General features: G+C 41.3%; 1 protein-coding gene across 1 annotated transcript in view; it reads right to left on the bottom strand.

Annotated features, from left to right (window-relative positions):
• Nucleotides 1–20,075, bottom strand: part of LOC105363855 (uncharacterized) — a 23,634-nt gene extending 3,559 nt beyond the window's left edge. Inside the window, 16 exon segments of the mRNA XM_011501655.1 lie at nucleotides 2–119; nucleotides 415–517; nucleotides 612–731; nucleotides 823–858; nucleotides 960–1,626; nucleotides 1,710–1,824; nucleotides 2,195–2,666; nucleotides 3,609–4,451; nucleotides 4,788–5,260; nucleotides 5,873–13,334; nucleotides 14,632–14,878; nucleotides 15,420–15,672; nucleotides 16,535–17,283; nucleotides 17,501–17,697; nucleotides 17,785–17,969; nucleotides 19,873–20,075. Of these exon segments, the coding sequence (XP_011499957.1) occupies nucleotides 2–119; nucleotides 415–517; nucleotides 612–731; nucleotides 823–858; nucleotides 960–1,626; nucleotides 1,710–1,824; nucleotides 2,195–2,666; nucleotides 3,609–4,451; nucleotides 4,788–5,260; nucleotides 5,873–13,334; nucleotides 14,632–14,878; nucleotides 15,420–15,672; nucleotides 16,535–17,283; nucleotides 17,501–17,697; nucleotides 17,785–17,969; nucleotides 19,873–20,017 (12,185 nt within the window). The 5' untranslated portion in view covers nucleotides 20,018–20,075.
• Nucleotides 20,076–22,994: the final 2,919 nt, after the last annotated feature.

Raw genomic sequence — 22,994 nt, forward strand, 5'->3', positions numbered from 1 at the left:
CGGCATTCCGTCGTCCGACATGGATTTTCTCTTTGCGCCCGGACTCTTCTTGCCTCTACGCATTTTTGGCGACTTGTTCTTAGCGCGAAGCGATTGCTGCTTCGGCGAATATACGTCTCCTAATAACGTGACATTTTTAATGACTAATTGAAACAATTAGTTTTCAAATTAAACATAAGTGGATGGATTCTCTCTAACGGGGCGCGCGTTTAATCTTGATTTTCTTTTCTTTTTTCTTTTTTCATTTTTCATTTTTCATTTTTCATTTTTCATTTTTCATTTTTCATTTTTCTTTTTCTTTACTTTTGTTTTTCCTTTCTTTTTCAACGGATTAAACAAAAATATATTCTTTACGGTATAACTGAAGTGAGCAAACTATAAAGTACGGTGAATAAAATTTTAATCCTGACTTACCCGAGTCGGAATCTTTTTCTGCATCCTCGTTTAAATCTTCATTTTCATGAACGACGAATTCTTCCTCCGTTTCTTCTGTCTTTCTTAAAGCTTTTTTTAATTCCTGCAAAATTACGTCGAATCAAGTATTATTATCGTGACATTATTATTATATAATAATAGCAGTTCGGATATGCTAAAAAATCACATAAAATTACCTCATCGCTATCGGATGGCATCGCATCTAAATAACTAATTTTTCTACCACGTGTGCGCCTTCCCAAGGTCATCTCTTCCTGGGCAATTTCATTTTCATCTCGAATTCTACCGTATATTACCTATAATAAAAATTTCATTATTTATAATATTTTTTTTCTTTTATAATTAAATACTGCTAAACGACGAGAATGTAAAATACAATGTATTTACCTTTCTTCGAATTTTCTTCTGTTTAGGTTGTGAATCCTGCAAAATATAGATAATTGTATAATCACGCTTTTAGCTACAATAGTTTTTTTTTTTTTTTTTTAATTTTGGCGCAAAGATGATAATAAAGAGGCGTTTACCTTCTTCTTCCTTCTGTATTCGTCTTCATCAAGAAACGATGAAACGTAATGCATTGGGGTTTGCATTGGCGTTTCCAATAAAATCGGTGCTTGCGTTATTTCTTGGGGTTTTGGCTCCTCCTCTAATGGCATCGCGACATCAATCGGCAATTCAGAGTGTTGAGAAATATGCACTCCTGGATTCGGAATTTCCGGATGCATAAGTTCGGCTGTAGGTAATTGCACTGGTGCCGACACTGATGGGAGTACAGATACCGGTATTGGAACTGGCACTGGAGCTGATATTGGCGGAGGAGTTAGTACTGATATTGGTATTGGTGACGGTGCTAGCGATGATACTGGCGTTGGCGCTGATGCTATCATTGGCACTGCCATTGGTATTGGCACAGGTAGTGGTAGTGGTACAGGTACCTGTATCGCTACCGGCACTGGCTCTGGTTCCGGTTCTGCTTCTTGCTCTGGTTCTAATTCTGGCTCCGGTTCTGTTTGCCGTAACGCATCTTCGTTTTGAATTATATCCTGCGGCGCATCATCGAATAGTATTTGATGATCGTCGTCGTCGTCGTCATTGTCGCTGTCATTGGTAATAATACGTTTTCTCTTTTTTTTCTTTTTAGCAGGCTTTACTTTTGCCACAAAGCGTCTGGATGCCGATGTTGTTCTACGGCTAATATTAGAAATAATTAAATTTTGTAATAATATCCATATTAAAATAAATATTAAGCGACGAAATTTTATAATAATAATTACCTCTTTTTTTTCTGTCGCCACGAGTTATCGCTCTCTTCGCTCTCCGAGTCGCCGCCCCAACTGGCTCTAGACTTCTTTTTCTTTGGTCGATCACTGTCTTCGCTGTCATCGTCGACTAAAGCGCAACAAGCCATTATTACAGATCATATTTTACAGTCGACAAAATCATACGTTCATTAAATATTAAATTCAATTAATAAATCGATTCGTTTGACCATGTGGGTAATTCAATGTGCAGATAATATTAATATGCGCGTTAGGATGTAATTTATCGGAACTTGCAAAGAGCTTTAAACGAATAAATGACAATCTTAAATTCAATTCATTATATTCGATCGATAAAGTACAACAAAACAATTAAAAATTTTCATATAGCAGATTTTGTGTGTTGTGTGTGTGTGTGTATGTGTGTGTGTGTGTGCGTGTGCGTGCGCGTGCGCGTGTGTGTTTGTGTGAATATTTGATAAACTCGTAATAAAACTTACTAAAATCTTCGTCGTAACGCGTCATTCTCGCCCGAGTCGATCTTCTGACCTGCCGTGGCTCGCCTCTCCTACCGCGTCGTCTTCCAGCCAAATCGCTATCATCGCTCGAGCTCACTTGATCATCGAGATCCTCTTCCTCTTCGTCCGAGCTCGAACCCTTGAAGTCTTCATCGCTGTATGGATCGTCCTCGCTGCTGATATCGAGGCTGTTGAGCTTCCGATGCTTCTTTCGCGCTAAAAGTTTTCTTCGCGCAGCAGCTTTGCCACTGCTGCCGTCGTAATCATCGTCCTCGGCCTCGTCCTCCTCTTTATCGACTTTGTATTCTTCGTCACTTTCTTTCTCCGATTTACGGTCATCTGCATCATCGTCATCCTCTTTTAATTGCTTGAAGACATCGGACTGCGCTTTGTCTTCTTTTTCTGCATTTACTATCGTTGTTATATCTTTGCCGCGACCTTGATTTCCAGCGCCCTAAAAATTCAGAATATTAATTTTTATTTTTTTTTATTTTTATTTTATTTTTTATTTATTTATTTATTTTTTTTTTTTTTGCATCCATGCACACGTAAGAAATCGTATAAATAAGAATAGAATTAATCATTTGTAACTCGGTCTTATTGTTAATAAAGAGAACACTCGTTAATGTCATCGTTATTTTTTCAAAGCATATATCTTTAAATGTAAATAAAAATTTTTATACGAGAACAATTAGGTATTGAAACGTGTAGTTTAAATAATCAACCATTTTCGCGATAATTTCTATTTTGATATTTTAATAATGAGAAACATTTGTTATAATTTCTTCGACTTTTTCATCAATCGTTGATATGGTTAGCCATCCAATTATATTATCCTCTTGTTAATTATCTTATCAATTTTATCTTATTATTGCCTTGAAAATGTTGGAAACATTTACAAAATTTTCACTCACACAAAAGTACATGTATTCAATTTTTATTGTAACTACAGGGCCCAATACAATTTTATTTTTAACAATACAATTTTACGACGAAAGACAAAATTTACCAATTTTGTTATTAAACGGCAAGATAATATTACGATTGATAAGTAAAATCTGTTGAGTTTTAAAGGTTGAGTTAAAAATCAATTTTTATTCATAATTTAACAATTCAATAGATAATGAATTCAATATTGCAAACATTTTAACTGACGATTACATAATTGTCTACTTTATATTTTAAATTAGTAAGAATATCGTCTTTAAAATTTATACATCTAACTTATCTAATTTTTCGTATTAATAGAATGAATTTCGACGACGGTGATTTGAATTATCTATGCTCAATTGTTGCAACGATGACAATGTCCAGTTATCGATACAAACGATTACAAGAGATTTCAAGCGGAAAAGTAGAAAATAGATAATTAAACAAAAATCAAGTGTATCCTCACCCTTACAGCATCAACTTCATCTTGAATGGCTGCGTTGATCATGTCATCGTATTCGTTGAATTTATAGGTATTGGCGCACCTCCTCTCTCTCAGCTGATAAACGGGTTCGCTCTCATCGGTGCTTGTCTCGTCGGAGCTCTCCTCGCTGCTCGAGCCCATGGCACTTGAGCCATCGTCGTCGTCCTCCTGGCTGGAAGCCCTCGAGTCCTTCTGGCTAGCAACCTCGGCTTTATGCAGAACGTTATCGAGACTAATGCCGACGTAAGCGAGTCTCTTCTTCCTGAGAATTTCATTCTGGTGCTTTTTCGTGAGCACGTCCAAGCTCCTGAGGCTCTCCTGGAGTTTCACTACGAGGCTATTGTGTTGACAAGGTGGACAGAACCAGTCACCCTCGGGGATGAGCATGAGGGCCGGACGCAGACACGAGCAATGCCAGCCCTTATCGCAACCGTCGCACAACAATATCCATTCGGGATGATCGGCCTTACTGCACTTCTGGCACGCGTACTCGTCTATGGTATCCGCTACCTCCTCGATACCTTCATCGTCCTGCTCGATGACCTTAGTCTTCTGGGCGGTTCTGGCGCGACGTAGCGGCTCCACGGACTCGTCGTCCTTTTCAAGATCGCTCTCGGGCGAGAACTCGTGATCGCTTTTAAAGATAAGCTGATCGCCGTCACTCTCGATCTCCTCCTCTTCGTCGTCCTCGTGTTCGTTCTCGGTGCTGGACGAACCCGACGAGCTCTGCCACGGATTCGATTGATTGAATTTGGCTGCGAGCTTCTTTTTCCTGCGTTTTCGGCGTTTTTTCTTGGCTGCTTTAGCCTCCTCCTTTTCCAAATCCTTTAATTTGAATTTTGACATTTAAAATTTATGACTTTTGATAGCAGTTTTAAGTGTAGATGGAAGAAATTCTGCTTTTCGCGTCGTACAGTATGATTTCGTCTATCGCGAAACAAGATTTAGTTCGAAGCAAAATTTTAGAAAGTGCCTAAATCTCAATCTTAATTTACCTTAAGAACTTTTAGTTATTTAACATCATTTTTATCTCTGGTTAATTTGAAATTGTTAAATGAGAAACCTAGTGACCGATATAATCGACAAGAAATGAAAAAATTTGAAATGAACCGAAAAAATTAAAGGCTTTGAAAAAAAAATGTTTAAAGTGTTCATGCGCACCTTCATAAGAGCCGCATCCTCTTCGCTCTCCTGCCTCTGCTTCTTGCGTTTTTTCTTATCGAGGGCGGAGAGACCTTGAGCACTCAATCCACTTTTATCCTTCTTATGGTGCTTCTTGTCGAGCACCTCCTGGGCCTCGTCCTCGATACGGCTCTTATCTGCCTCCTTCTTGATTCGCAGCTGAGCGATGCGCCGGGACGCACGCACCGGAGGCTCGTCATTTGATAGCGCGGCATCCACGGGGATCTCGAGTCCCAGTAACATGTTGCGCTTCTTGCGCTGCTTTTTCTTTGGCTCGGAGCTTTTACCTTCGGCGTCCGTCACCTCCTTATCCTCGCCCTCGAAGTTCTCGGTCTTCGTTATAGGCTCGTCGCCGGTCGTATCGTTGAGATCGGCTGACTCGTCCGCCGCTTCGTCCACCGCCTCGTCGTCCCCTGCCTGTTCCGTATCTTTCTTCGGTGTCGATCTACTGGCTGAAATGGAAAAATTGGCTATTTAACAACACGCGTTTATCGATCGCTATTCAACTCTTCTCCCTATTATTATTATTTTTTTTTTTTTAAATTCCCTGCTACTTTATCGGCTGTAAGTACCTAAATAATAGAGAATTATAACGACGACAAACATTAAATTCTTGTACATATTTAATGAAGTATGACGCTTAAATATAAAATTCAAATTAAAAAATAGCATACTAATTTGCCAATAAAGTAGCCGATGAAACGTATGGCTTTTGTCTTTCTAAAAAATTTTCAATTTTCACTAACTGATTTCAATTCGCAATGCAATAATAAACAAAATAAATAGTCAAAATTTACTTTTTTCTTTGAGCGATTAATTGATTTTAATAGATCGTTAATAGATGGTTTGTCTCCTTTTCATTAAAAGTAAAGTATAAAATTTCGCAAAATGCATAGAACAGTATTTACAAATGAAACAAAACTTAATGTACGTTAATTATTTATTGTTATTCTCGTTATTTGTGGTGAAATTTAAGCGACTCGTCGCAAAAGCTTCGATGCGGCAAACTAAGCATTAAGAAAGGGTATAAGAGTAATGGGATGGAGCGTTAAAAATCCTCTTACATCTGGCGAAACCGCCTTTTCGCTTGCGGCCTTTGGGTCTGCCTCTGGACTTCTTCGAAGCCGAGGATGCATCGTCGAGCCCTTCCTCCTTAGGTGTTTGCTCCTCCTGCGAGCCATCGTCTTGGGCGTCAACGGACGGCGGCCTCTTGGCGTCGTCCTCGGAACTGGCGCTGATTTTTCTGCTCTTTTCGACATTCTTCCGCATCTGTACATCTGGCGGCTTCTTGCCCCGAAGCCTCATCCTCTTGACGGCCGTGGATTCCTCCGTATCGGTCGTCGTTCGTGTCGCATTGTTCGTGTCCTCGGAATTGGAATCCTGGGCGCTGTTGCGCCTCTTGCGCGACTGCCGTGTCACGCGGCTCGGTTGCCCCGGGGGAGGTAGCGTCGATTGAGGATCTGGAGTGCCCTCGAGTTGCCAAGCGCTACCGACGTTCACGAGGTCCGACACCGTCTTTACGTGGATATTGCCGGACTCGTCCTGTAATCCGACATCGGGCTCCGAGTCTACAAGATGATCCACGTCGTCCGCAGGCGGTGCATCGAACATGCTTTCGTCATTATCACAACCTGTCGAGTCGTCGTCCGACTCCTGCTCCTCGAGTTTCTCCTCGAGCACCGCTTGAGAATCACTGATCTCCGGCACCATACTACTCAACGGCATTTCCGTACGTTTTTCTTCTATCTTTTGTTCTCTGCCCTCGGGATATTCCTGGGCACCGGTCACACGTATGGGATTGACCTCGGCTGGCTTGTCCACGATCGACTCGCTCGTTCGCATTTCATTATGAAATTTCTGCGGCTCGTTGGTATGCATCGGCTCTTCTTGAATCTTCTCGGGCTTTTCAGTGCCAGACTCGGCACGAGGACTTGTCAGTTTTTCGATGACTTCGGGTTCATCGAGTGGGCTTTTCTTTTCTCGAACGACCTCGGACTCATCGTGTGGACTGCTTGATTCCTCAACGTGCACTTCAGGATTGGCTCGCTCTTCTAAAGTTTGTACGTCAAGTTTTTGCGTTTGCGACTTTGGCTCCGACGGTATACTTTCAACAGGCTCTTCCGCTTCTTCATTCGCCGCAAACGCTTTCGTAGGCTTCAGTCGTTCGATTGTTTCATTGACAGGTGGTGGTACAATTCGTAGACTTGTGCTCTCCTCCGTCGGTTCTATTTGAGCCGGTGGCTCACTAAAATCCGAGGATTTCAGAACATCTGGCTTTGAAGATTCTTCAGCCTCGACATTTTGAATTGGTTGTTCAATGGCTAACTCGACATTATCAATTTTCTGCAATCTGTCTATAGGCAAATCGCTCGAATCTTTCACTTTCTTCGGCTCATCTAAAGGTAACTCCTCCATTTTCACATCGTTTAATCGACCGACTGCTAGCGAATCTCCTACGCTCTCTTCCACTTTCTCTGAATATCGAGCATCGATCGATTCATTTGTAGTCGATTGCATTTCTTTACTTTCTCCTTCACTCGCTTTCGATTCATGTTGCTGGATAATTTCGTGCGATTTAGATATAATCTCCGGCAGTTTGTCCTCCCGTGTCTCTTTTATCTCCATTTTATAATATCCAATATTAACATTATCGAGAGCTTTATCTCCATCGTGTTTATTTTCATAAATTTCTTGATCCATTTGGAATTTCTCCTCCAATAGCTCGCTCTTTTCTCTAGACGTGTGTTGTACGACCTCCGACATCGGTTCCATCGGTTCCATCGGTTCCATCGGTTCCATCGGTTCCATCGGCTCCATCGACTTCATCGGTTCCATCGGCTCCATCGATACTTGACTACCGTCCGAAGGCTTACTCTTAACGTGCGTTAGATTTTCAACTTCCGAATATGGTAGCCTCTTAATCGTTTCCTTTTTTATTTCGATATCTCCGTCATCCAGGCTCTCGTCTATACAGTTCTTTTCGGCGACCAGTGGCGACTTCGCGGAGAGCTTTTCTTCTCGCGGAAACAGCTGTCCCTCGGCTTTCAACTCGTTCACCTCGAGATACCTAGACGAGTTATGAGATTTTTCATTATATTTATAGCTATCGTATATATTTTCTAACATTAGAGAATTATTAGGCCCCTCCATTTGGTATGCAGATACAATTTTATTTCTGGGTACGAATTCACTAAGTTGCTGCTTGGCGTCATAAATTGCATTACTCAATAAAACGTTTGCATCGTCTCTGCGCTTCTTTGCATGGATTATTGAACTTTCGTCGTCGTATTTTGCGTTGAATTTGTCGTCGTAGCAATGTCTTTCATTCGCTTGTTGAGCTTCGAAATCATCAAATTTATCCTTAGACAGAGAGCTCTTTACAACTGCGTCACTTACATTATCGTTGAAATGTGATTCCTTTTCACTCTCTGTTCCCAGATCATTGTCCTTTACAATTTCCAAGCTGTTTGATATTTTACTTGATGCACTGTCCTCGCCCCCATGATTCACAAGATTCATTTCCCCGCCTACTTCATTGCTCAGTGGTACATTTTTATCGCTTTTTACAATATCCTTTACCATATCTATGTCTTTTTCGTGAATTGTGGATACCAGGAAGGTACTCACATTATCAATAACATCATCTTTTTCTTCTTTACCTACTGTGATTTTCAACTGTGTCATCGTACCACCAGTCTCACTATCGTTGTCCAACCTTTCGGTCTTTCCTTCTTCAATATCCGAAGGTTCTTCTTCCTTTTTCACATTCGTTTCGGTCGGCGAGGGTTCATCATCTAGCGAAGAAAGCTTTTTCAAATCTTCTGATATATTTGTGGACGCATCCTTCTCACTTTTCAATTTAATCGGTTCTTCTAAATTACTCCTTACTTTCATTTCTTCTTCCATAACATCGAGTTTTTCATTCAATTTATTATTGCCAGTCTTCGATTTTACCAAATCCTTAATATCGATATTCTCAGTTTCGACTTTTGTAGAATCTTTATTATCGACATCCCGGATTTTCTCACTGTCAGATATCACAATATTATCACTATCGGATATCTGAACCTTTTCACTATGACAATCGTCGATGCTCTCTTCATCGTTTGAATCACTGTTGTAATTGGCAACAAGGGGCTGAAAACCCACCGCTATCACATTATCACTTTCATTTTCTAGTTCTTTACTATCTACATTAACAGCCTTCTCGGTATCATCATCAAGATCTATTTTTTCAATCGTACTTTTTTCTTGGTCTTTTTTATCATCGATACTTTCTCCTTGCTCTTTTTCATCGTCGATACTTTGCTCTTGATCTTTTTTATCATCTATACTTTGCTCTTCATCTTTTTTATCATTGATAATTTTTCCATACTCTTTTTCATCATCGATACTTTGTTCTTCATCTTTTTTATCATTGATAATTTTTCCATGCTCTTTATCATCATCGATACTTTGTTCTTGATCTTTATTATCATTGATAATTTGTCTTTGCTCTTTTTCATCGTCGATACTTTGTTCTTGATCTTTTTTATCATTGATAATTTGTCCTTGCTCTTTTTCATCGTCGATAATTTGTCCTTGTTCTTTTTCATCGTCGATACTTTGTTCTTGATCTTTTACATCGTCGATACTTTGTTCTTGATCTTTTTCATCGTCGATACTTTGTTCTTGATCTTTTTTATCATTGATAATTTGTCCTTGCTCTTTTTCATCGTCGATACTTTGTTCTTCATCTTTTTCATCATCGATATTTTTCTCTCTGTCGATCCTATCTTCTACGATCATCTGCTCTTCGGCAGCATACTCATCAATTTTGAGATTTTTGACATTTTCAATATCAGTACCTTGTTCATGATCGGATAATTTACTTACTTTACTCTCGTCATTGATCTCATCTTTCTCTTTCTCCTCACTAATTTCATCTTCTTTCAAGGAATTTTTCTCTAAAGTATCTTCCACAGATTTATTCAAACTTGCGCATTCTCTCTCAGAAGCAGCACTAATTTGATCATCAATGTTCTGCATAATTTCTGATGCTGATTTTACCTTATCGTCTTCGTATCGAGGCTGTTTCTCCATTTTAGTAACCAATAATGCATTTCGTTCAGTTTCTGGATCGGATAGTTTTTCGTCCTCTGTAATGGATTCCCTAGAATCAATAGTTAAACTGTCATTTTGCTTGCTTATGTTCTCATTCGTCAAACTCGAAATCTCCTCAATATTTTCATCGACCCTTTTAAGTTCTGCACTTTCCTTATATCCTGAAATAAGACTCTCCTTTGGTACGTCAGGCAAGGTCGAATCAGTATTTTCTACTTGACTCCTTTCAGTCGAAATATCATTTTGATCTTCAGATACTTGTTTTTCAACAATTAACATACTCTCTTTCATACTGTTCCCATCGGAAATATCCATTGAACAAATTTCCGAGCTAACGATACTTTTATCCGATTCATGAATATCCCTACTCGAAAGATTTTCTTCGCGATTTTCTTCACGATTTTCTTTCGACTCCAAATCATTAAAGCTTTCTGAAACATTAAGTCTCATAGACTCTTGCAATCGTGAAGTATTTTCCAATGAAAAGGTCTCATCCATCCTCACCGTATCCTCCAATCCAATATTTATATCTTTGTCTGAATTGCTTAAAATACTAGGTTGATCTAATTGCGAAGATTCTGTTAATGTGGAGCTGTCATCTAAAAGTTCTGTCGTCAAGGTATTGTCATGTTTTTCCAAGTTTGTTGACAGGTGACTTGCTTCTTTTTCAAAAATGTTTCCTCTAGCAGGACTTTCATCTACTGATTTTGTCGGTTCACTTTTTTCTAAATTACTTAATACACTTGTTTCTGGTAAATTGCATATGTCCTCTGTTTTTTCTGTCGTTTCGACGGTAACGCCATCGTTTGTAAACGTCGATGAAAAGTCCGATTCTCTCTCTTTTTTTGGTTCAATCGTAGCTTCATTCTTTTCAAAAGTTATTAAAAGATTCGTTTCTTCCTTCGCTTTTGATGTAGTCTCATCTTCAATACTCCTATTCTCTTCAGTAGTCTCTTTAAGTTTGATACTCGCGCAATCCGGAAAATCGCTGACTTCGCTATTTACATCTGTCAAGGGTCTATTCGTACCCTCATCCATCACATTTGTCAGCATTGACGCCAAGTTCTCATCATTCTTTTCTGCACTATTTTCACCTTCCGGTAATTTACTTTCTGAAACGTCTTTTAAATCTTTCGATTCTTCTTTCTCTTGATTTTCACTTTGTTCTTCTATTACTATTGTTTCAGTAGTACCTTCTTCGTTCAATACCTTCGTCACCACATTCGTATCAGCCGATTTTTTGCATAATTCATCCTCGAGATTACCTCCGGCTATATTAGAATTTTCTTCAGCTCTCTCATTCGTTTCTTCTAAAACTTTGTCATTTAATTCTACATCGGTATTAAGATTACCATTATCCGATTTCGATGATTCTAAGATCGTTTGTTCTTTAATTTCGAGTACTTCTGTATTATCACATGAATCATGAGATCGTTCGATTATCGATATATCTTTTTGCTCGTCTGAGCTCAATAACGATTCCTTCGATGTATTTATTTCTACCTTATCTGAGCTCGTAGCATCAACGGATTCGTTCGAAAAGACTCTTGGAAATTCATCTGTCTCGTCGTTCACCTTGACTATCGATGGTTCAATACTTTCCGTGATTTCCATTGATACGCTGTAATCACGTTCATCCGTGTGTAACGTATTCTCATCTTCTGCTGATTCTTTTACAATATCATCGGCATTCTCATTACTCTGTTCTTCGTTAAACTCCTCCTTTGCTTCGACACTTGCATTTGATGAAAGCTTTGCCTCTGTAGGTTCGGTAATATTTCGTATGTCTAATAATGATTCGTTCTGCGGCTCGACGCTCGAATTTTCTTCGGGTTTGTTCTGTTCATTCTGTTCGGTTACGAATTCATTTTGTCGGGTTTCGTCCTCTTTCGGTTCATCGACAGTTTTCTCCGTCATTCGCGAGTTGTCAGTATTCTCAGCATTAATCGTCTCACACGAGTCGACGTTCGTATCACATTTTTTCACGTCCGATTGACATTTCGTTTCATATTTGATGACCGACTGATCGGAGGTTTCCGTTTCACATTTGCTCGACTGATCGAAGGTTTCCGCTTCGCATTTGGCCGAGTGATCGATGGTTTCTAGTTCACATTTGTCCGATTGATCGGAGGTTTCCATTTCACATTTGGTCGACTGATAAGAAGTTTCCATTTCAATTTCAAGTACGGCCGACTGATCCAAGATTTTCGTGTCAGATTTAGCCGACTGTTCGGAGGTTTCCGTTTCACGTTCGACTGACTGATTAGAAGTGTCTATTTCGCGTTTGGCCGACTGATCGAAGATTTCTATATCACATTTCGCCGACTGCGCCAAGGTCTCTGTTTCACATTTGGCCGACTGATCAGAGGTTTCCGTTTCACTGTTATCCAACCGATCGAATGTTTTCGTTTCACTCGACTTATTCTTCTCCTCGACACATGGACTCCTTATTTCCTGCGATTCCTCCTCCACTTTCTTCTCAGTCACTAATGCTAATCTGTTATTGTCTCCTTCGTTCGTCTCGGCAATCTCCAACCGTTGCATCAATTCACTAGACTTTGACGTGCCGTAAGATACACAGTTTGGCCCAAAGAAAAACTTTGGCGGAGATGTAGCCTCGTTCTTCACCTCCTTGACGATTGATATGTTCGTTTTGCTGGCCGGAGCACCGACGTCCCACCTTGAGGAGCGTTTAGTTGGTCCACTCGGAACGACAGTCGGTGCAAATACTTGCACGCCCAGTTTAAACTTCGGTTTTGTGCTTCTGATCTCCGAGCTGCAGGCTTCGCTGGTCTCGAGCGCGCCCTTCTCGCTGCCGTCGTCCTTAGTCTGGGAGGTATCATCGGCCGGATTGCCGGTATCACACTCGACACCTGTACCCTCGCCGTAAAATACCATCACAGGATCCTCAACGGCGTCGCCAAGGAGTGGATTGACCGCGTCGCAGTCACTGCCGGAACCTTCGCCGTGCACCATCATGAGCGGCTCTTCGATCGCTTCACCCACGTCGTCCCGCCAGTCGTGCCTCTGTTGTTGCTGATGCTGCAGCTTCGTAGGGTCAATTCCAGCCCGCATGGGCATAAGCTCGGCACGCATACGCTTTAACATGACGTCGGCGTCGGGATCCAGAGGTCGCTTGTGCGGCGCACCTGCCATGCGGAGGGCTGCGAGTTTGCTCGGATCTGGTAACATCGCGTAACTTGGAAGGCGTTGCTGCTGCTGTTGCTGCTGCTGTTGCTGCTGTTGTTGCTGCTGCTGTTGAACCTCGAGATCCTTAGGATGCCTGGACGGTTGGTACGGTACAGCTGCATTTGGTGGAAGATCGTAGGCCGAGTAGGACATTTGGCGTTTGCTTAAGTCGGCAACTATTGCGTGGTTTCGCATCATAACTGCTCGTGCGTCGTAAGCGGACTCGTAGGTGCTCTGCGAAAAAAGAATTTTTCAAAATTTTTGATTTTACGAAGCTTATTTGTCATACGCATTTTCATTAATTATTGAGAAAACCTGTACTAGAGTAGTCGTATCGATGTCGTATGTGTCATACTTTGAATGTATTGAATATAGAATATAGAATATAGAATATAGAATATAGAATTTGTATCTCAAGTACATATGCATTTTAAAAAACAATATAGCCAATAAAAATTATGAATAAAAAGAGTTTAAAAATTAATAATAATCTAATAAATAACACCGTTTAATTATTGTTGAAATTGATTTTAATTTCAAATTTATTTAAAAATTATTATTTGTAGTTTTTAATCGAATATGTCGTGGATAATTTGTAAGCTTTGCTCCTGGGAGAGGGGTGGCCGCCAGTCATTAATATTAATGATGATTGATGAAATAATGAATAATGAAAATAAAACATGCTGGACTTTATTGATAAATAAATTATATCTATACGCAAGAAAATTAAGTCACGATTTTTTTTTTTTTTTTTTTTAATACAGAATCTAGGTCAAGTGCGCGATTATGAGCGTTAATTTCTTTATTTCAAAATACAGTTTTGTTATTTAATGTCCATAACGAAAAGTATGCACTCTCTTAGGCTAAAGTAAATTGCTATTTTTATAAGTGAGTAACCAAAGTCAGTCAAGTTAGAAGATATCCACTCGATTTACTTATGAGAAATAAAAATGCAAGGCCCGATAAGGGTCTAAAAAAATGAAAATTGAATACAATAATTTTAGCTAATTTAATAACGATAAGTATATAGCTAAAAATACATTTCTAACATTATTTAAATTGTTTGTGATGCTTGTGATTTCGTTTGAAAGCGATGCCTATTTTCACACAATTTAATTTAGAGCATTTAGTCAGTAAATTGATTGAATAGAAATTGCCTTATGCTGTATAAAAACGACATTTCTTTAAATACGCACATACATTCTTTCAATGAAAATATTGATTAAGACCTGAAAAAAGTTAAAATAGTGTAGATATTAATCCAAATCATAAATGTTTAAGATACGCAATAAGATGGTATGTTATTATTAATGATTTCTTAATAGTTCGCTTGGAATGACTCGACATGCGATAAAACTTTCAATATAAAAGTACCAATCCAATATAAAATTATAGATTGTGAATTATCAAGATTAGAATGACAAAATGCAGAAGGATGCGAATCATTCCTGAACGAGACTGTTTTCACATCTAGTTGTACAATGATTAAATAATCGTGGCTCGTTTAAATCATTTAGGCAATTCATCTCACCAGATTGGGGTGAAGCTTGTTCGCGCTCTTCTTCGTACTCAGATCCATCTCTCTGTGCTGCTGATGATGGAAGTCTTGGGGCCTGTATCCAGCCGGGGAAGGAAGCTCTTGCATATTCTTGGGGACCTTCCGACTAGACAAATCCATCCCTGAGAAATCGAACGGTCGGACACAGCCGCCTCCACTTAGGTCGCTCGCACCAGTCTCCCAACCTCGAGGCGACGTGGACAGGTCCATACCCCGGTGACTCCTCTTATCCTGACCCCGGTAATCCTGTTGCTGTTGTTGCTGTTGCTGTTGCTGCTGCTGCTGTTGGTGCTGCTGCTGTTGGTGCTGCTGCTGTTGCTGTTGGTGCTGCTGCTGCTGCTGCTGCTGTTGCTGTTGCAGTTGCTGTTGCTGTTGGTGCTGTTGGTGCTGTTGGTGCTGCTGCTGTTGCTGCTGCAACCTCGCTTCCTCCTCACCATTGGATAGGAGAACGTTAACACCGTGAACGTTCACCTGACCCTTAGCCAGATTCTCGGCAATCTTCTCGAGCTTGCCACTCGGTTTCTCCAGCTTCTCCGACTGCAGACGCACGAGATTAGCAGCGAGCTGGTCGATCGGCTTAATGGGCAGTTTGTTGTGACCCGAGCTAGCTTCTATCGCCATCGCGTACGGTAGGTTGTTTATCACCGGCACTTTCCCTGAATAGATAAGAGCGTCCTTGGAAACAACGCTGATGCTGCTGTTGGTGCTGCTGTTGTTGGTGGTGCTGCTGTTGGTGCTGTTGGTGCTGTTGGTGCTGGTGCTGTTGCTGCTGCAACCTCGCTTCCTCCTCACCATTGGATAGGAGAACGTTAACACCGTGAACGTTCACCTGACCCTTAGCCAGATTCTCGGCAATCTTCTCGAGCTTGCCACTCGGTTTCTCCAGCTTCTCCGACTGCAGACGCACGAGATTAGCAGCGAGCTGGTCGATCGGCTTAATGGGCAGTTTGTTGTGACCCGAGCTAGCTTCTATCGCCATCGCGTACGGTAGGTTGTTTATCACCGGCACTTTCCCTGAATAGATAAGAGCGCCGTTGTAAACAATGGTAGTTGCCTCAACAATTCAGTTTCGATAATTAAGTTTCGATATTATTTTCATGTTCGCCCCGGTCCTCTAACGATCCTCTCGTACAAATAATTAAGGTGTCAACAATTAAATCTAAGCTATACTGCATTGTTTATGACTTTATGCATATTACGTCCGAGCTGAACCTATCAACAATTATGAAGGTAGATTCTGGCAAATAATTATTTATAAAATTGACTTTCGTTAAATAGATGCTAATGAAGGATTTATTTCATTAAATAGTTCGAAAAGTGCATTCTCTTCAATCACAATCTACCAAGCTTTTATATACATTATGAAGATTTTTGTTCAAATAACTATTAATCAATACTCGCATTATACGATATTTGTCCATAAAAATCTATAATAAATCAATATGCGTATTAAAAAATATATTTAAAAATAAAACAGAGAGAGACAGACAGACAGAGAAATCACTTCTTTTCTATCCATCATAGAATAATAATACATTCTTCTTACGTGAATTTACAAATGACAAGGAATTATTCAATTATTTCTTTCTTTTTGTAACTGCATTTTTTACTTTAATTTATGATAATCAATGTCACCTTACACATGTAAATTTAATATCTATCCATAGATAGAAATGACATTTTTGATATTTCTCAATGATCATTAACAGTTTCTTAAATACAAAGCAAAAAAAGTAATTGTAAACAACTCTCTGTCTACAGTTATAAAAGCGTGCATAATAAAAACAAAACAAAACAAAAACAAAAACACAGAAACCATTGTTTTATACACGACTATGAAAAAATATAAATCTCTAGGCAAAGAGTACAATCTCACCGGGGATGTCGAGTTTCTTTTCGGGCGATTGCTTTAAGTCAACGATATTAACGAGTTTTAATGGTGAGGTTGTAATGACTGGTGTCTCAATAGACCGAATTCCCCCGGAGAGGAAGTCTATAGTTCCGCCATTTTTCACGTTAGCGGTAGGCTTGTGTTCGAATTCCGGCTCGTCTATCTTAATCGGTTGCTCAATGAGAACCGCTGGCTTCTCAACTTCTTGTATAGGTACTGAATTTGTCACCTCGACCCGCATCTTTGACTTATTTTGCGGATGCTCCAGCTCTTGCTTCACACTCAGCTCTACGTCTTTGCCATTCTCCTCGATCGTTTGCTCTTCTTCGCTTTCTTCCTCATCATCCTCCTCCTCATCCTCCTCCTCCTCCTCGTCCTCCTCGTCTTCCTCCTCCTCCTCCTCTTCCTCTTCCTCTTCCTCCTCTTCTTCGTCATCATCATCCTCTTCTTCCTCGTCATCTTCGTCCTCCTCTTCCTCTTCTACTTGTTCATTATTGTTCTGTACGGCTGTCTCTGCAATTTTTATCTCCTGTTTGACGCTCTCATCCTCATCTTGTTTTATCTTTTCGGATTCTAAGGCTTCACCATTCATAGCACCAAGTATCTCATCTTGCCCTGTGTCGATTGTCGGTTTTTCATCTGCATCGAGACTATTACTGTCCTCGCATATCGGCACAGATGTAATTTCACCATCCGTCAAAGTATTTATTAATGATTCTACTTCATCGCGAGTTCTAGAAGCATTGAAATATGTCAAAACATTAAACTTAGTATTGGATATCGAATGGATAAATGTTCATCGCAGTAATTTATATTTTTTAAATGCTGCGGCTTATAAACATTGATATTTATTACAAAGTATTTATCTAAATAGAAATAAATCATTTTAGAGCAAATAATATGCATACTGAAGTCCCAATTTGACAATGGGCATCGATAAAAACAACTTACTTGGCGATCAATTCCCAATTTTCTTCATCCAAGTCTTCACGGTAGACTCGTATATTACAATCCTCATCTAATTGGCACCAGTAGGCTAAACCAGACTTATCTCGACCCAGTGGTGCCAATCGCAATTCACTGGCTGTTAATTTATTCACTTCATTTTTGAACTTTTGATTCATATCAAACTGTGTCTCCAAGAGAGCCTACAACAATTTAGAGACAAAATTGTAATGCCAAGATCATAATATAATAAGTGACCTAATTTATGTGTAAATTATGGTAATACGTACCTTGAGAAGACGCAGTTTAACAGCTACACGAGCTTTTTTATACCCAATTCGCTCAAGTTCCCATCCATCTTGGTTAGAGTATGTATGACAAAACTTGACAAGTGCCTTTTCCCATTTCTCCGGGACAACACTTTTTCTTGCTTTGCGAAGAAGTTTGATGTGTAAATCTACTAGTTCTCGGGACACTAGAAATATAAGAAATATGATCTTTATTATTATTCACATATCTACATACCTTGCTAATGAGCAATAAACTTTTCTAGCGTTTAGAATTTATTACATTAAATGATAATATGTACCGCATATATAACAATTGGAAAAGAAAAAATTAGTTTTATTAGAAATATCATTGAACTAATAATAATACTTTGATCATAAAATATTCTTATTTAACTTGAATGATTGATTTTCACTCGAAACGGTTTAACCCACGCACAAGTCTAAATTATACTTAAACGTACTTTCTTAATTATTAAGAATGTAAAAATACTTTTATCATTTTAGATGGCTATTAAATTGATAAAATGATAAGCTCAAAATTTACGCTTAATTAAAGTTAAAAATAATTAACGCCTTAAAGTAAAAATAAACAATAACCATTTGAGCTAGAGCATACGTTCTATGCAAATTACGTATATTTAAAAGAATTACAAATTTTATTGCATATTGAATATTAAAAAGCATTTTTGTTTATTTTGTTTTTCTTTTTTAAATAAGTTGCATAAACATAGACATTACGTAGTTGGAGAGGTAAAGGCATCAAACGCAAACGAAATCCTATAATATAAACAATGTTCGTTCAGCTGATTAGGGGTAAATTCAGAGCGCCGACGCCGCAATTTCATAAATGGAGAAAAATATTTTTCCGAGCTGTCACGTGTCTCGGTGCTTCGACCGTGGAGCGATCGGAAACCGCGCGAAAGAAACGAGCGAGAATAAAGAAGGAGTGAGAGAGAGAGAGAGACAGACAGAGAGTGAGAGTGATTGAGAGAGAGAGAGAGAGAGAGAGAGAGAGTGAGAGGGGGCGAAGACGGGGGGGGGGAGAAAAAGAGACAGAGGGAGAAAGAGATAGCGAGCATAAAGGTCGCGCCAGGCAAAATAACAACAATCACGTTTCGTTACTCATCTGTCAATAAGCGTCAACGCTACCTGTTTTCTTAAAATTTAGGCCGTAATCGCGTGCTCGGTGAGCTATCCCGGGGTAGGTGCTTAATAAAAAAAAAAAAAAAAAAAAAAAAAAACAGGGCCACCAGGAGACAAGAGGCCTCGGTGCGCTTCTCGTGGGACGTAGAGGGCGGAGGCGACGACTACGCTGGTGGCCCTCTCGGATCGGCAGGAAGCTCCGTGTTGCGGAAAAGGTGCGAGGAGACGAGGAGGGACAAGGAACGTAGGGACCCGAAACGATGCGTAATTGCACGTCCCCGCTGTTGAAGCCTCAGCGTGCGCGGGTAAAGGAGGCGACGCGAGGATTTCGTGACCGAACCCTTGACGCTAAGCGGGAAAATGAATTTGGATAATTCGAAGGACGCACAGCAGCGGGTAAAAGTAAAAGCCAGAGCAGTTGTAAGAGAGCGATAAGGAAAGAGAAAGAGAGAGAGAGAGAGAGAGGCAGAGACGAAGTGAGTAAGCGAATGAGTGTATGACTATGTTGTGTACTGTGTGCGTGCGTGCGGTGCGTATACGGTGTGGGGAGTCAGTGGAGAAAGAGAAAAAGAGGAACACAGAGAGAGAGAGAGAGAGAGAGAGAGAATGCGTGCGTGCGTGCGTGCGTGCGTGCGTGCGTACGTGCGTGCGAAGAAAGAAAAAAATGAGATCGAAAGGGTGTGTGTGCGTGCGTGCGCGCGCGCGCGTGTGTGTGTATGTGTGTGTAGAGAGAGAGAGAGAGAGAGAGAGAGAGAGAGAAAGAATGAGAGAGAGTGATAAAAGTAGCGGTCCTGGGCTCGTGTAGAATATATGTGCGCGCGAGAAGAGATAGAGGAAAATAGAAAGAGAAAGAGAAATAACGTGAGAGCATGAGACGGAGATAGGAGGCTAGAGAGGGGCGCCGCAAATAAGCGGAGTCGCGTAGGTGCGAGCTTACGGACTTACCTTCTTGGACGTTCTCGAGCATCTCCTGGAGCCGGGCGATGTCCGGGTACTCGAGGCCGCAGCTCTTGCCGAAGCACTCGAGGAACGAGCAGATCACCGCGAAATTTGGGTCAGTCATGCAGGAGGCTTCGTTATCGGACGCCATTTTTCCTCTCCGCCGCCGCCGCCGCTGCCGCTGCCGCTGCCGCTGCCGCTACCGTTGCCGCCGCCGCTGCCGCTGCTGTTGCCGCCGCCGCTGCCGCCACCACCGCCGCCGCCGCCGCTATCGCCGCCGCCGCCACTTTGCACGCACGCACGAACACACGGGTACACGCACAGACACAAAAGCGATAGCGCACGCACCGCCTGCCAATGGGAGAGAGACAGGGACAGGACTATACTACGCTAGGCGGCTTGGCGACTGTTGCGGCACACTCCGCTCGGTTCCTCCTAGCGCACTCCTCCCTGCTCTTTTCCTTTTATCTTCAAACATAAAGAAATGCCGGGCATTCGTTGATTAGCCAAAGCTTACTGACCATCACCGACCCGCCGTCCGCTCTCTTCGTTATTATTTTTTATTTTTCTCTGGCTTATCCGGGACACGCGAGCAGAGAACTTTCGCGAGCGTTTCGAGTTTTGTTTTGGCTCCGAGGCGAGCGCATAATCGCGCCTGACTGGCCGAGTGCCTGCTTTTTGAACGAGAGCTTTATGCGCGTTTCACACTGGCTAGCACGAACGAGCGCTCCGATGCTTTAACCCCCTCCTCCCCCTACCCCCTACCCACCTTCGCCCCACTCCTCAACTCCCAATATCTCTCGCGCGCTCTATCTGTATACATGTCTCGCTACGTCTCTCTCACTCGTTCTTACTCTCCTGCCACCCACGACACACAACAGAGCCTCTCCACCCCTCGCCGCGGGCTCGCCGCCGTCGCGCCGACTCGTCAGAACGAATTTTATCGGCGCCGCCGACGATGCGATTGGCAATGGGCTTCGAGCTTCCGAGGAACTTTTCTCGACCTTGACCGACGATCCGCGAAAACTTGCTGTGAAAATGACATTAATATCCAATTCGCGTGAACTCGGCTCAAGCGCGCCTCTTTTCGATTTTAAAAGCATCGGCCAATCTTGGCGCTTGGCTCGTCAATATTATACTCGCCAGGGTAACGTTTAATCGGCTCCGTAAGCACGATCAGTTTAATGAAAATATTGTTAATAGCGGCATTGCCTACCATACGTACCTGAGCTCCCGAGAGCCAGTAATGACGCTTCATCCGTATATATTCGCACACAATAATCCATTGATAATTAATATAATGCAAATTATAACGTCTCGTTCGTTCTAAAAGAGCCGCTACTCTTACTCTTTTACTCTTTTACTCTTTTACTCTCTTATCCCTCTCCCTTGGCCCCTCCATACCCTACCACGCCCCTCCCATCCACACACGCGTACGCACACACACACACTCTCTCTCTCTCTCTCTCTCTCTCTCTCTCTCTCTATCTATCTATCTATCTATCTATCTCTTCTGTATGCTTATCGAAACTAATAGTGACATCACTTAAGCTTAACCAAAAGCCTGTTGGTCATTCGGTGATTATACATCGTGACAACGATACTGCCACGAAATTTGATTATAAATTAAAGTAATTCTTAACCAAAAGCCTGTTGGTCATTCGGTGATTATACATCGTGACAACGATACTGCCACGAAATTTGATTATAAATTAAAGTAATTCTTAACCAAAAGCCTGTTGGTCATTCGGTGATTATACATCGTGACAACGATACTGCCACGAAATTTGATTATAAATTAAAGTAATTCTTAACCAAAAGCCTGTTGGTCATTCGGTGATTATACATCGTGACAACGATACTGCCACGAAATTTGATTATAAATTAAAGTAATTCTTAACCAAAAGCCTGTTGGTCATTCGGTGATTATACATCGTGACAACGATACTGCCACGAAATTTGATTATAAATTAAAGTAATTCTTAACCAAAAGCCTGTTGGTCATTCGGTGATTATACATCGTGACAACGATACTGCCACGAGAAACTAATAGTGACATCACTTAAGCTTAACCAAAAGCCTGTTGGTCATTCGGTGATTATACATCGTGACAACGATACTGCCACGAAATTTGATTATAAATTAAAGTAATTCTTAAGCAAAAGTGTTGAAATAAAAATGGATCGAAGAAAAATGCTATCGATTCGGAAATTCTTCATAAAGCACCAGCGTAGAGCGAGCGGATGATGAAATATTAAGGTACAAAGTGTCGAGCGCTCGCTAGTGTGTGGTTTACACTTTTGACTAAACAACGGCGATTCAAATCTCGGCCGCGGCTGCAAAAAAAATTTGAGCATTAAATCACCGCACGCCGATCGCGATCATGTAAATACCCGCGCTACCTCAACGCCCGAGTTCCCATTCAAAACCCAAGTACGCGTACATTGACACGTATTGTTTTCTCACTGCCTCGTTTCTTCCGGATCGTTCGTTCGTCCGCGACCGCGAGAAAGGGAAAAAAAAAGGCGCGCGATCGGTCGGCGTCAGGCGACTACGGAGAGTCGCATATATTCACAGCGGATATCGATGAAAAACGCTTTTCCTTCGATCATCTAGGAGACTTTTCCCTTATTTCGGCCAGATGCCCCCCGCTCAAACGTCGTCGTTATCGTCGTCCTTATCGTCGCCGTCGTCGTCGACCAAGCAAGGGGATTCCGTGAACATTTAAATTCACGTCGACGGTAAAAATAAACTGACCATTGCGTAACAATTCTCTACGTTCTCTTACGACTACGGAGTAATGACTGCTCCTATAGACTACAGTGTGAGCTCGACGTCGTCGTGAGCTTAAGCACGTTCGCGAAAAACTGGCTTACGGATCCAGGAGTGTTTCGAACCAAAACAATTTAAGACGGAAACACGATAGGGGTGGGGACGAAAAGAGCGCGTTTACAAACAACAATGACGACGACCACGACCACGACCACGACCACGACCACGACCACGACCACGAGCACGAGCACGACCGCGACGACGACCACGGCGACAACGAGGACGGGAAAATCGACGACAACGACAAGGACAATAACAACAACGACGACGACGACGACGAGGACGACGAGGACGAC

The sequence above is a fragment of the Ceratosolen solmsi genome, unplaced genomic scaffold, assembly GCF_000503995.2.
Source record: "Ceratosolen solmsi marchali unplaced genomic scaffold, CerSol_1.0 scaffold28, whole genome shotgun sequence".
Lineage (NCBI taxonomy): Eukaryota > Metazoa > Arthropoda > Insecta > Hymenoptera > Agaonidae > Ceratosolen > Ceratosolen solmsi.